The sequence below is a fragment of the Sorex fumeus genome, unplaced genomic scaffold (genome assembly GCF_029834395.1).
Source record: "Sorex fumeus unplaced genomic scaffold, SorFum_2.1 ptg000047l, whole genome shotgun sequence".
Classification (NCBI taxonomy): domain Eukaryota; kingdom Metazoa; phylum Chordata; class Mammalia; order Eulipotyphla; family Soricidae; genus Sorex; species Sorex fumeus.
In genome coordinates, this window is record NW_026606104.1 from 51,263,917 (window position 1) to 51,275,303 (window position 11,387).

At 60.1% G+C, this 11,387-nt stretch overlaps 2 protein-coding genes across 3 annotated transcripts; both read left to right on the forward strand.

The window, feature by feature from the left end:
- The first annotated feature begins 462 nt into the window (after positions 1–462).
- Positions 463–4,457, forward strand: TEKT2 (tektin 2). Of its 2 annotated transcripts, XM_056123406.1 has the most exons (10): positions 463–529; positions 1,293–1,504; positions 1,605–1,730; positions 1,887–2,092; positions 2,671–2,814; positions 2,897–3,011; positions 3,167–3,274; positions 3,406–3,549; positions 3,974–4,053; positions 4,172–4,457. In XM_056123406.1, the coding sequence occupies exons 2-10, from the start codon at positions 1,349–1,351 to the stop codon at positions 4,383–4,385; spliced, it is 1,293 nt and encodes a 430-aa protein (XP_055979381.1). In that variant the 5' UTR covers positions 463–529; positions 1,293–1,348; the 3' UTR covers positions 4,386–4,457. The 2 variants fall into 2 exon arrangements, with proteins under 2 accessions (XP_055979381.1, XP_055979382.1); XM_056123407.1 differs by lacking the exon at positions 3,974–4,053 and having other exon boundaries at positions 4,172–4,364.
- A 589-nt stretch (positions 4,458–5,046) lies between these two features.
- Positions 5,047–9,768, forward strand: ADPRS (ADP-ribosylserine hydrolase). The gene is made up of 6 exons (XM_056123295.1): positions 5,047–5,290; positions 7,783–7,879; positions 8,073–8,280; positions 8,370–8,554; positions 8,798–8,898; positions 9,359–9,768. Exons 1-6 carry the CDS (start codon positions 5,083–5,085, stop codon positions 9,649–9,651), a joined length of 1,092 nt encoding a protein of 363 aa, XP_055979270.1. The 5' UTR covers positions 5,047–5,082; the 3' UTR covers positions 9,652–9,768.
- The last annotated feature ends 1,619 nt before the right edge of the window (positions 9,769–11,387 follow it).

Genomic DNA, 11,387 nt, shown 5'->3' on the forward strand with positions numbered 1-11,387 from the left:
CGCAGCCAACCTGGATTCTATTCCCTGCCCCACATATGGTCTCCTGAGCCCGCCAGAAGTGATCTCTGAGCACAGTGCCAGGAGGAAGCCCTAAGCACTACCTGGTGTGCTCAACCCCCACCCCCACCCCCCCAAAAAAAAGAATCAAAAGAAAGCGTACAAATAATGTTCCATATGCGCTTCTAGGAGACCAACTGGGAAGTGAGTCTGAAATGTGGAAAGGGGGGTTACTTTTTCTAAGTACTGCGTGAAGGTTTTTTGGATTTTGTAAAATCAGGTTGATGCATAACTTCCATCAGAATTGAAACGCGTTTCCCTTGTAGATGAAGCGAACACCGCCCCCTTCCCCTCGGTCAGCCGGCTTTCCGGGCTCCGCTTTCCCTACCCGGAGGCTCCTGGGCCGCTGCCCAGCGGTTGTCATGACAAACACGGCGGCGATTAGGGACGCGCCGTGGCCGCTGCCTAGCAACGGGCCGCGGCTCAGCTGCGCGGCGGGCGACCGCGGCGGGAGAGCCAGAGCTCGGAGCGGGTGAGACTGGGGAGCCGGGGCGCTGGGGGCCCGCACCCAAGCCCAGCTCCCTCCCTCTGCCCCTCCCCCTCCCCCTCCCCTTCCCTCCTCTTCCTCCTCCTCCTCTTCCCCCCATTTCCTTTCTCTCCCCTCCTCCTCCCTCTCGCCCTCGCATGTCTCCTCCCCCTCCTCCCCCACCTCCCCCTCCTCCTCCTCCTTCTCCTCCTCCTCCTCCATCTCCTCCATCTCTTCCTGCCCACTTCTCCCTCCCACCTTCTCCTCCTCCTCTCTCTGGGTCTAAACCATAGAGGATTGTCAGGGAGACAGTGCCCCACCCCCCTCCCCATCCGCTGGAGGACCAGACTCAGATCCTGGGCCCCACTGGGAGGAAACTGGGTTAGGCTCCTGCTCCTGGTAATTGCTTCCTCACTTCACCAGCCCCCCTCAGCAGGGACCCGTGTACAGACTCATACACACCACTGGGAACGCCATTGTCCAGTTTCTCACACACACACACACACACACACACACACACACACACACACACCACCACCACCACCACCACCACCACCACCACACCATGCTATGACACAGAATTCCATCATCTCACTTCACCTGCCCAGGAATCTGCCTGCCACCCAGTCCAGCAAGGCCTGACCCCCCAGCAGGCTATTGCAGGCGTGGAGTGGCATGGACAGGAGCAAGTCCTCGGGAGGGAGGCAGGTGAGGCCACTGAGAGGCCCCCAGAACCATCTGCTACAGCCGAGTTTACTCTCTCCAGCAGAGAGTGGGAGTCTTGGGACAGGCCTAGGGCTGTGACCCTTTGGCCCACCCTGCACCATGGCTACTCTGAGCACCAAGCCGAGTGAGCGCTATCAGCTGTCGGACTGGCACACCAACAGCTACCTGCTGTCCACCAATGCCGAGCGGCAGAGAGAAGCGTCCTACCAAATCCGCCAGGAGGCCCGCGTCCTCCGCAATGAGACCAACAACCAGGTGGGGACAGGAGGTGGGGGGTGGGGGGGGAGAAGGGGCCCAGTAGAATAGTTCCCGACCACTAACACCCCCTCTGTCTGGCTCTCTAACTCTATCCTAGACCATTTGGGATGAACAAGACAATCAGGCCCGCCTGGCAGAGAGGATTGATGCTGTCAACCGCATGAAGGAGAAGCTGGACAAGTGCCTGACGGATTTAGATGCGGAGATTGACGCCCTGGCCCAGGCAGGAAGCCGGGGCAGGTGTTTGGGGGGTGGGGGAGGGGGGTAAACCGGGATGGGTGCATCTGGACGCACCTGAATTTTTCAATGTCTCTTCTGGTAAAGTGGGGGTGGGGGAGAGCTGCTTTCCAGGGACCCCCCCCCTTCCTTTGCCGTCTAGATAAAAGAGTCAGCAGAGCAGAACCTGCAAGCTAAGAACCTGCCTCTGGACGTGGCCATTGAGTGCCTGACCCTGCGGGAGAGCCGCCGTGACATCGACGTGGTGGTGGACACGGTGGAGCAGGAGCTGCACAAGGAGGTGGCGGTGATTGAGGCTGCCAAGATGGCCTTGCAGAACAAGATCACCCTAGCCTTCGAGAAGCTCTGGTAAGGGACGTGTCCTTCCTGTATCCGCCTGCCCCTGGGAGGTCATGCTGGCATGGGTCAGCTACCCTCTGCCTTGGCTGCCGGGGCGCCTCTCCCATCTGCCCGGAGGCTCAGAATACCCCCTGCCACCGAGCTTCAGCGACAGCCTTTCCCCACTGGCCAGAAGAAGCTTGAAAGCAAGTCTATGTGTCTGCAGCCCCCATGATAACCTTCCAGGGATCTGTTCCCAGACTGTATGTGTGGGGTGCAAAAAAAGTGGGGATCTTACAGCAGGTAGGGTGTTTGCCTTGCACATGGCCAACCGGGTTCGATTCCCAGCATCCCATATAGTCCCCCAAGCACCACCAGGAGTAATTACTGAGCGCAAAGCCAGGAGTGTAACCCCTGTGCATCGCTGGGTGTGACCCAAAAAGAAAAAAAAATGTGGGAATCCCAAATTTCACCTGTAGACCACTCCTCCAGCAAATGCTGGTCTTTGCCTCAGCTTCCCTGGCAGCTCCGTGGATCACCCACTTCCAGGGGTCCTTTAGGGAGAGCTTAGGAGGGCTGGCTCCCAAGAGGGATCTCTTTTGTCCCAGCCGCCTGCAGGAAGTTCGACAGCAGCTCAACACTGACCATCGGGACAAGATGGAGGCCCTGGATATCGATCGAGGCTGCCTCTCTCTCAACCTGCAGTCTCCAAACCTCTCCCTGAAGACCAATCCCACACGGGTCCCTGAAAAGTAAGCAAGCAGGTCGGTCAGCTCTGCCTCCTGCCCGGCGCACACTCGCATGCCCCCTAACCACTGTCCCCTCTGCCCTCAGCACCTCCTCTCTCCAGCAGTGGGATGAATTCAGCCAGTTCATCATAAACCGGGCAGAGACGGAGATGAAACAGGCCATGGAGCTGCGTGAGGCCATGGTCCTGACGATCGCTGAGGTTCAGACCCCGCAAACTTCATCCACACCTAGTGGGCCCAGCTATACTCTGGACCTTTCCCTGGGTTCACTGAGGGACACCCGACCCCTCCCTTGAATGGAGAGTGCTCTGAGCTTACATCCTCTCCCTGCCCTGCCCACCCTCCTGGCCTGCAGACCAACAATGAACTCGAAGCCCAGAGAGTAGCCACAGAATTTACCTTCAGAAAGAGACTGCGGGAGGTCGAGAAGCTATTCAGTGAGCTCAAGTGGCAGGAGAAGAATGTGAGCCCCTTGGATTTAGTCCCTTGGGCCAGGCTTGGCTGCTGTTGGATCAGGAGCCAGGGGAGGTCCCAAGGCCTGTGTGCACCAGGGTGGGTGGTCCAGACCAGATGGTCACGGTCCCTCTCCCACAGACCATGGAAGAGTTAACAGATCTAAAGGAGGACATCCGGCGCCTGGAAGATGACCTGCACAGAAAGATGCTCAACCTTAAGCTCTGCCACACCCGACTGGAGTCCAGAACCTACCGGCCCAATGTGGAACTCTGCCAGGACCAGGTGTCGGGGCCCCCAGCTGAGGCTTCTTCACTCCCTAGTATTTAGGCTTTTTAAACTTATTATTAACCAGACCTGAGAGATAGTACAGGGGTTAGGTACTTTCACGCAACCAACCCCAGTTGGATCTCAGCACTGTGTATGGTCCCATAGCACCCCGAGGCATGGCCTCTGAGCTCAGAGTCAGGAGTAAGTCCTGAGCTCTGATGGCGTGGCCCCAAAGCAGAATTACCCTCTACTTGTTCATTGCTGTGGGAGACACACTCAGTAGTCTTTACTGTGTCGGGGATCCAATGCTTGAGCCACATTCGTGACTCCAGAGCATTTCTTTGTAATGGAACAGGGGCCCTGCATGGGGCAGTAGCACATACAGGCTATAGGAGAGCTTGGCTGACTTGGGACTCCCCACCCATCCCTCTCCTGCCAGGCCCAGTATGGCCTCAGTGATGAGGTCCATCAGTTAGAAGAGACCATCTCTATCTTGAAGCAGAAGCTGGCACAGACACAGTAGGTCTGGGAGGAGGCATGGCAGAGGGGCTGGGAGGTGCCAGCCACGAGGGTCACCTCTGATCACCTCCCTACTGTAGCCCTAGCCGGGTACGGGTTCTTCATGTCTTCTCCCCAGGGACGCTCTGGACAAGCTCAGCAAGCACCTGGCCCAGCTGCAAGCTGACATTGCCTGCAAGGCCAACACCCTACTGTTGGACACCAAGTGCATGGACACCCGCCGCAGGCTGACCGTGCCTGCTGAGAAGTTTGTGCCTGAAGTGGACACGTTCTCCCGCACCACCAACCGCATCCTCAGTCCCCTCAAAAAATGCTACTTGGAGCAGTCCTAATCTCATGGGGCCAGCGGGGAAGGAGAGAGCAAGTGGGAAATGGGCAAGAAGGGAGGGCGCGGGCAGACAGAATCTAATAAACGTTAGGGTTCTCAGTCCAGAAGGTTCTCAGCTGTCCGTCCCTGCAGACAATATTGGGTGAGAGGCTTGGTAGAGCAGTAAGCACGGGGCATATCAGCCCGCAAGCCCCACATATCAAAGGCTCTCCCTTCCCCTGCCGTGCCTCAAGGAACCCCGCTCTGGGCTAGTCCTGGTGCCTGACCTTGGCCTGTTTTCATGATGCCTGGGAAGGTTCAGAGGAGGTTAGGATCAGAACGGGAGGGCAGAAGCAGGTTGGGGTGGCGCTCAGGGCCACCAGGGAAGGGCAGGGGGACTCAAGGGAGACAGACTGCAGCCTCATAGAGCAAGCTAGGGGGCTGGTGGCCCAACGGTGGCTGAGTGCCACCCTTCGGGAGCTTTTTGGCGACCTTCCGGTCCATCTGGAACACCGTTTAGAGGTGAAGAGAGCAGACGTCTGGTGCACTGGTGCCGAGGGCACCGGGCTTGCGGGTCCCACGCACGCGGCAGCTGCCACTCCCGGCCGCTGGGCGGCGCTGCGCGCGCGGCGGCACCGAGGCTCCAGGCCGCGGGGAGGCGCTGTGGGGCCGCGGGCTGCGGGCGCGCCGGCCGCACCGGAAGTGGCGACTGGGCGGCGCGCATGGCGGCGGCGATGGCGGCGGCCGGCTGCGCGGGGGCCGGGGCGTCCCGCTCCCTCTCCCGCTTCCGAGGCTGCCTGGCCGGCGCGCTGCTCGGGGACTGCGTGGGCGCCGTGTACGAGGCGCACGACACCGTCCCCCTGACGTCAGTGCTGCGTCACGTGCAGAGCCTGGAGCCCGAGCCGGGCTCGCCGGGCAGCGCGCGGACAGGTGGGCGGGGCGGGGCGGGGCGGGGCGCACGTGCGGGGTGGCGGGGACGCGGGCCCGGCGGGCGGGCGCTGCCCCGCACCTGCGTCTGCGGAGCCGCTCCTGTTCCTTTGGGTCTGGGGGCCACGCCCGCCGGGGCTCACGGGGTGGCTCCTGGTCCTGCACTCACTCGGGAATCGCTTCTGGTGGGCTACGGGGACTCTGTGCGGTGCGGGGGATCGAACCGGGGTGGTCGCGTGCAGATGCCCTACCCGCAGCGACGTCTCTCTCCCAGGGCCACCCGATGCCGCCTTTTGGGCTTGTCTAGTTCGTGGTGTGAAATGAAAGATTCCGTTTAGGAAGTTTGAGCGAGGGAGAGAGGCCCTGAAAGCAGGGATGCCGCCGCAGAGAAAAAGGAAAGTCGCACCCTCAGAATTGGGGGGTGGGGGCAGCTCCCAGATGGACTGACTGCAGGGGCTTGTTTGGGGAGCCAGGACTACCTAGTAGAACGCAGGAGGCTCCAGGGATGCACCCCGTGTTGCAGCGCCTGTGTGGTGCTGGGATCCAACCAGTTCCAGAGCCTGCTTGGCATGAACTGTCCAGGCTTGGCCGCTGTCCTCCCACTATGGACCTAGGTGCCCATCCTACTGTCTCTCATCACGCCTTTGGGCTTCTCCCAGCCTCCATCCCCAGATCCCGACTCATTATCCATGAAGCCAAGTAGAGGATGATTCTTCTAGAAATATGTAGGATAGTGGGGAAAGGGCCACACACTATTCTTTGCTTTTTTTTTGTTTGTTTGGTTCGTTTGGGGACCAAACCCGGCTTGCTCAGGGCTTATTCCTGGAGTTTCTTGAGTGCAGAGTAACCCCTGAGCAGCACCAGTTGTGCCCCCCCAAACAAAATTTCATTTTTGAATTAACATTAGGGTGGTAGAGGATGGTGGTCATAAGGTGGTTTTAGGACCCTTGGGATATAAACTGCAGAAAACCCATGTCAGTTCCCTAAGAGAAAAGAGAAGAAATTAACAGGCATCATGGAAAAGCCCCAAAGACCCTGGCTCTGTCTCTCTCCTTGTACTCAGGAATCACTTCTGGCACGTTCAGGAGACCATCTGAGATGCCAGGAATTGAACCTGGGCCTGCTGTGTCCAAGACAAGCGCCCTACCCACTGTACTCTCGCTCTGGTCCCTGCTAGTCCTCTCCACTGTCACTGTCCTCCCGTTGTTCATTGATTTGCTCAAGCGGGCCCAGTAACATTGTGAGACTTCTTGTTACTGTGTTTGGCGTATCAAATACGCCAGGGGTAGCTTGCCAGGCTTTGCCGTGCGGGCAAGATACTCTCGGTAGCTTGCCGGGCGGAGCAATCAAACTCGGGTCATCCCGGTCAGTCAGGCAAACGCCCTACCTGCTGTGCTATCACTCTGGCCCCTGCTATTCTCTCCAGGGAAGGAAATTTCTCTGGGTGGAAGTCCAGGACCCAGTTTGAGCCTTGCTGCTTGGGTAGGCTAGGAGGAGGGTTAGCACCAGAACGATGGCCTTGTAACAAGAACTGGGAAAGGGAGAAGTGGGTCTCCGGAGGAGAAAGTCCAAGGGAGGGGGGATGGGTGCTGTTGCACAGAGAAGGGCGGACAGGAAGGACCCCCAGGCCACAGGCTGGGGGTGGGCACCAGGCAGAGTTTCTGCTCTGCAGGAGGGCCACTGGCTGTGTGGGCACCAGGAGCCTGTCCTGCTGGGGACGTAGGACAGGGCTTCTGAGAGGGACAGGAAGAGAAAGTGGGAATGGGGCTTGGGATCCATAGAGGAATGGATGGAACCCAGAGTGAGACTAGCAGGGAAATGGAGTTCACTAAATGGAGTTCATGTTCTGCCCTCCATAACCGTCTGTTCCTTCCAATAAGACCAAGCCCCCAGGCACTGGAGCAATTGTCCAGCAGGTAGGTCATTTGCCTTGTACGCCACTGAGCGGGTTTGATCCCTGGCACCACTTACCTCCCCTGATCCCCACCAGAGTCAGCCCTGAATGCCACTCGGTGCAGCTCAAGTAAAAACAAAAAAGCAAGACGGAGTCCTTGTGCCTTAGCTGCTGAAGCCTGTTGGAGTCAGCCGAAGGAGGGGACATGCCAGAGGGCTGGGGGCCAACGCGAGGGGGAGAGTCCGGAGTGGGAGGCGTCGGCGGAGAATAGCCGGACGGTATCGGATGGGAGGAAGGAGAGGCGCCTGCTGCTCGGGCAGTGAGTTTGCTCCTCATCCTGCAACCATTTGGATTAGGTGACAGAGAGGCAGGGCTGAGGGCAGTGATGCTCTTGCTCTGTTCTGGACCGGCAGGTGGGAAAGGCATGAGGGACGGGGGAGGCAGGATTTGAGAAGCTAAGCAGGTCTCAAAGGGGGCCTGTCCCTCCAGCTAGTGGGCGTGGCAGCACAGTGTGGGAGTGAGTCCTTGTAGATGGGACAGGAAAAGCAGGTGCAGAGGCGGCCCCCAGAGCCCTAACTCTCCCCCTGCTCTGCCCCCACAGAAGCTTTGTGCTACACAGACGACACAGCCATGGCCAGGGCCCTGGTGCAGTCCCTGCTGGCCAAGGAGGCCTTCGACGAGGTGGACATGGCTCACAGGTGAGAGGACCAGGGACGAGGCCAGCCAGGTGGGCAGGCATGGCTCTCCTGACAGAGCAGCGATGCGGAGGACCCGCTCCACAGGTGCCGTTTCAGGGCCTGCTGCAATTCCCGCGGACCCCGAGACCCCCTTCCCCGCACCGGCAGAATTCTCCCCCGACACACGGGCGTCTGTGTCCCTCCACCCCCCTAGATTTGCTCAGGAGTACAAAAAAGACCCTGACCGGGGCTATGGCGCCGGGGTCATCACCGTCTTCAAGAAGCTCCTGAGCCCCAAGTGTCGAGATGTCTTCGAGCCCGCGCGCGCCCAGTTCAACGGCAAAGGCTCCTATGGCAACGGGGGTGCCATGCGGGTGGCCGGCATCTCCCTGGCCTACAGCAGCATCCAGGACGTGCAGAAGGTACCCCCCCCCCCCGCCCGCCCCCTCTTCCTGCCCTGAACGGGGCGCGGGAACTGACGGTCTCTCCCCACCCCCTTTCTTTGGTCCAGTTTGCCCGGCTGTCGGCCCAGCTGACCCACGCCTCCTCCCTGGGCTACAACGGCGCCGTCCTGCAGGCTCTGGCCGTGCACCTGGCCCTGCAGGGCGAGTTGTCCAGCGAGCGCTTCCTGGAGCAGCTGCTGGGCCACATGGAGGAGCTGGAGAGCGACACCCAGTCCATCTCGGACGCCAGGGAGTGAGTGTCTAGGGCAGAAGCCGGCCAGAGGGGTGCGCGCATGGGGACAGGCCGAGCCTCCTCCCTTTTGGGGGCTGCAGACGCCACTTGGCTTTGACTGTTCGTGGAGGCCCAGCTCCCCAGGCCCACACCTCCTTTCTGTGACCCTGCCGTGGTGTTGCCACATCCCTGCTACCCCCATCACAACCCTTCCCTGCCCGTCCACCTCTGACTCCCCTCCCCGCACTGTGTCCCCCTCCGCAGCCTGGGCATGGAGGAGCGCCCCTACTCCAGCCGCCTGAAGAAGGTCGGGGAGCTGCTCGAGCAGGCCTCAGTGACCAGAGAGGATGTGGTGTCCGAGCTAGGTGGGTCCCCTGGGGCCATTTTCCCGCCATGGCATGGCCGTGTGCTGCAGGATCTCTGCAGGCGGGGTGGTGCTTTTTCGCTCTTTTTGGCCTGGTGGTCAGTGGCCTGGGGATATTAGCTGGGCTCCAGTGTGGCAGCGAGGGCTGGGAACTGATGTTTACTGATCCAGCAGTCGGGGGCTGCTCCTGACACTGCGTGGGGGGTTCCCTCGTGGCAGTGCTCAGCAGTCCGTATGGTGCTGGGGATCTAGCCCAGGCCCCCAACATGCAGAGCCTGAGCGCCGGCCCTTTGAGTTGTCCCGGCCCCTGTGGACAGCAGGGTCTGCTGTGGGCACGATGGGAAATTCCTGGAATATTAATCACTGCTCGACCTGAGGCTGAGTGCAACCTGATGGCACCGGACAGGTCACCTGGGGACAGGAGCTGCAGATCTCAGGCGTCCCCACTGCTTCCTCCTCAGGGAACGGCATTGCTGCCTTCGAGTCGGTGCCCACCGCCATCTACTGCTTCCTGCGCTGCATGGCGCCCGACCCCGAGATCCCGCCCACCTTCAACAGCCTGCAGAGGACACTCGTCTACTCCATCTCCCTCGGTGGGGACACAGACACCATCGCCACCATGGCCGGGGCCATTGCTGGGGCCTACTACGGCCTGGAGCAAATCCCAGAGAGCTGGCAGCAGAGCTGTGAGGGCTATGAGGAGACAGATGTCCTGGCCCAGAGCCTGCACCGGGTCTTCCAGAAAAGTGTGTGAAGGCCACTGTCACTGGGGCCTCCCGGTCTCCAGCAGGACCAAGTACTGCTCTGTCGGCAGCCCTGGCATCGTGGGGGCTCAGCTCCCCGCCCCTGTCTTCCTTCAGCTGCCTGGTGCAGAGGGCACCCTGGGGCAGGGAGGGCGGCTGGAGCCATGGGGGAGGGGCACAGCCTCCCAGGTGCTGTGTCGGACTTGCGGAGGATCAGACCTTCCCTGGGGTGGCCAAGGGCAAGTTTTATTCTGGAGGATCCGTGGGGTACTTTCCTTTTATCTAGGACCTGGGGTGGGGGACGCGGCATCGTGATGCACGCACAACATTTTTGACGGTTGGGATTTAGCCGTTTGGTCCAGGCCATGTGGAGCACGCACTTGTGGGTCACGAAGAGGCCCCGGACTCTGGCCCGTCTGGGTCCACACATGGCCCTTGGCTGTTCGAGGGCTGGTTCACAGCAGCCAGTGGCAGGTGCAGCAATAAACGGTTTCCTACGAACCTCGCCCGTTTCCTGTTCTCTGCCCTTGCCCAGCACCGTGACCTCCGTGTCCACTGCCTCCCAGGATTGTTCTCAGTGCTGGGGCTTCTGGAGATGCCCTTGCTGTCAGCATGTCATGTCTTCCAGCCCCTGCCCTGGGCCTCAGCGGACACAGCTGAGCTGGGAAAGGCAAGAGCTGGCCTGGTTGGGCATTTCTAGCTGGAGACCCCCAGAGTGGCCCCTGGCGCATGCTGGAACTCACCAGACTTTCCTGTGCCAGGGCCTGACTACTTCATAGTTCCCCCTGAGGGTAGGAACCGAATCCCCTGTAGGATGGAGGCAGCACTCACCAGATGGCACCACTCGTTTGCGGGCAAGGACACATCGTCCCAGGGGCTCAAGCAGACTGAAAGTTGGGAGCCTCATTTTCCCTCAGGGCCCAGAAATATCCCGTGGCCCACCAGGAGCTTCTTTGGACAATCCCTTTCAATAGAAGAGCCATCGGCTGGAGCCACAGTACAGGCACTTGTCTTGCACATGGTTAGTCCCAGTTCCCTAACACCGCATGTTGTCTCTGGAGCACCACCAGAGGTCCCTCCAGAGCACTGAGCCTGGACTAGCCCCGAGCACCACTGAGTGTGTTCCACTCACCTACCCATCGCCCCCCAAAAAAGGCCATCAGGGACAGAAAGAGCACCTATCCTTCACAGCTGTCCTCCAACCACTTTTGACCCTACGCTACAGATCACCCGAGGTTTCAGGATCATCCGGTCCACTTTCAGCCAAACTGGGGTCCTATTGGACCTGGAACCTGCTGACCAGAGCCAGGGACAAATGCATCACTGCCCAGCATGGCCATCTGTGGGGCAAGTGCTCTGAAGCCCAGGACAACTTGCCCTGTCTGCCTTGGCGCCCATCCACCCACGGGAGCAAGAGATTCACAGTTTCATTCATAATTTGCATCAGATGTTGAAACTTGGCCCTCGGGGTGCAGAGCCGGCTGTCACGCTCCACTACCCCTGAGAGCTTGCAGGAATGTTTGGGGGAAGCAGGACCCTCCTCCCCCAGCCCCAGCCTGCCTTTGGTTTCTCCAGATACTTCTTGGCATTGAGAGCCACATCAGACTGGGAGCACGGGGCACTTCCGAGGTGGCCGAGGAGGAATGCAGGCTTGGGGCGGGGGAGCAGAGGTCAAGACTCGCAGGGACAGCCAGGACCGGGGTCTGCAGCCAGGCGGTTCCAGCCCAGGGCTGTCCAAAACAACAGT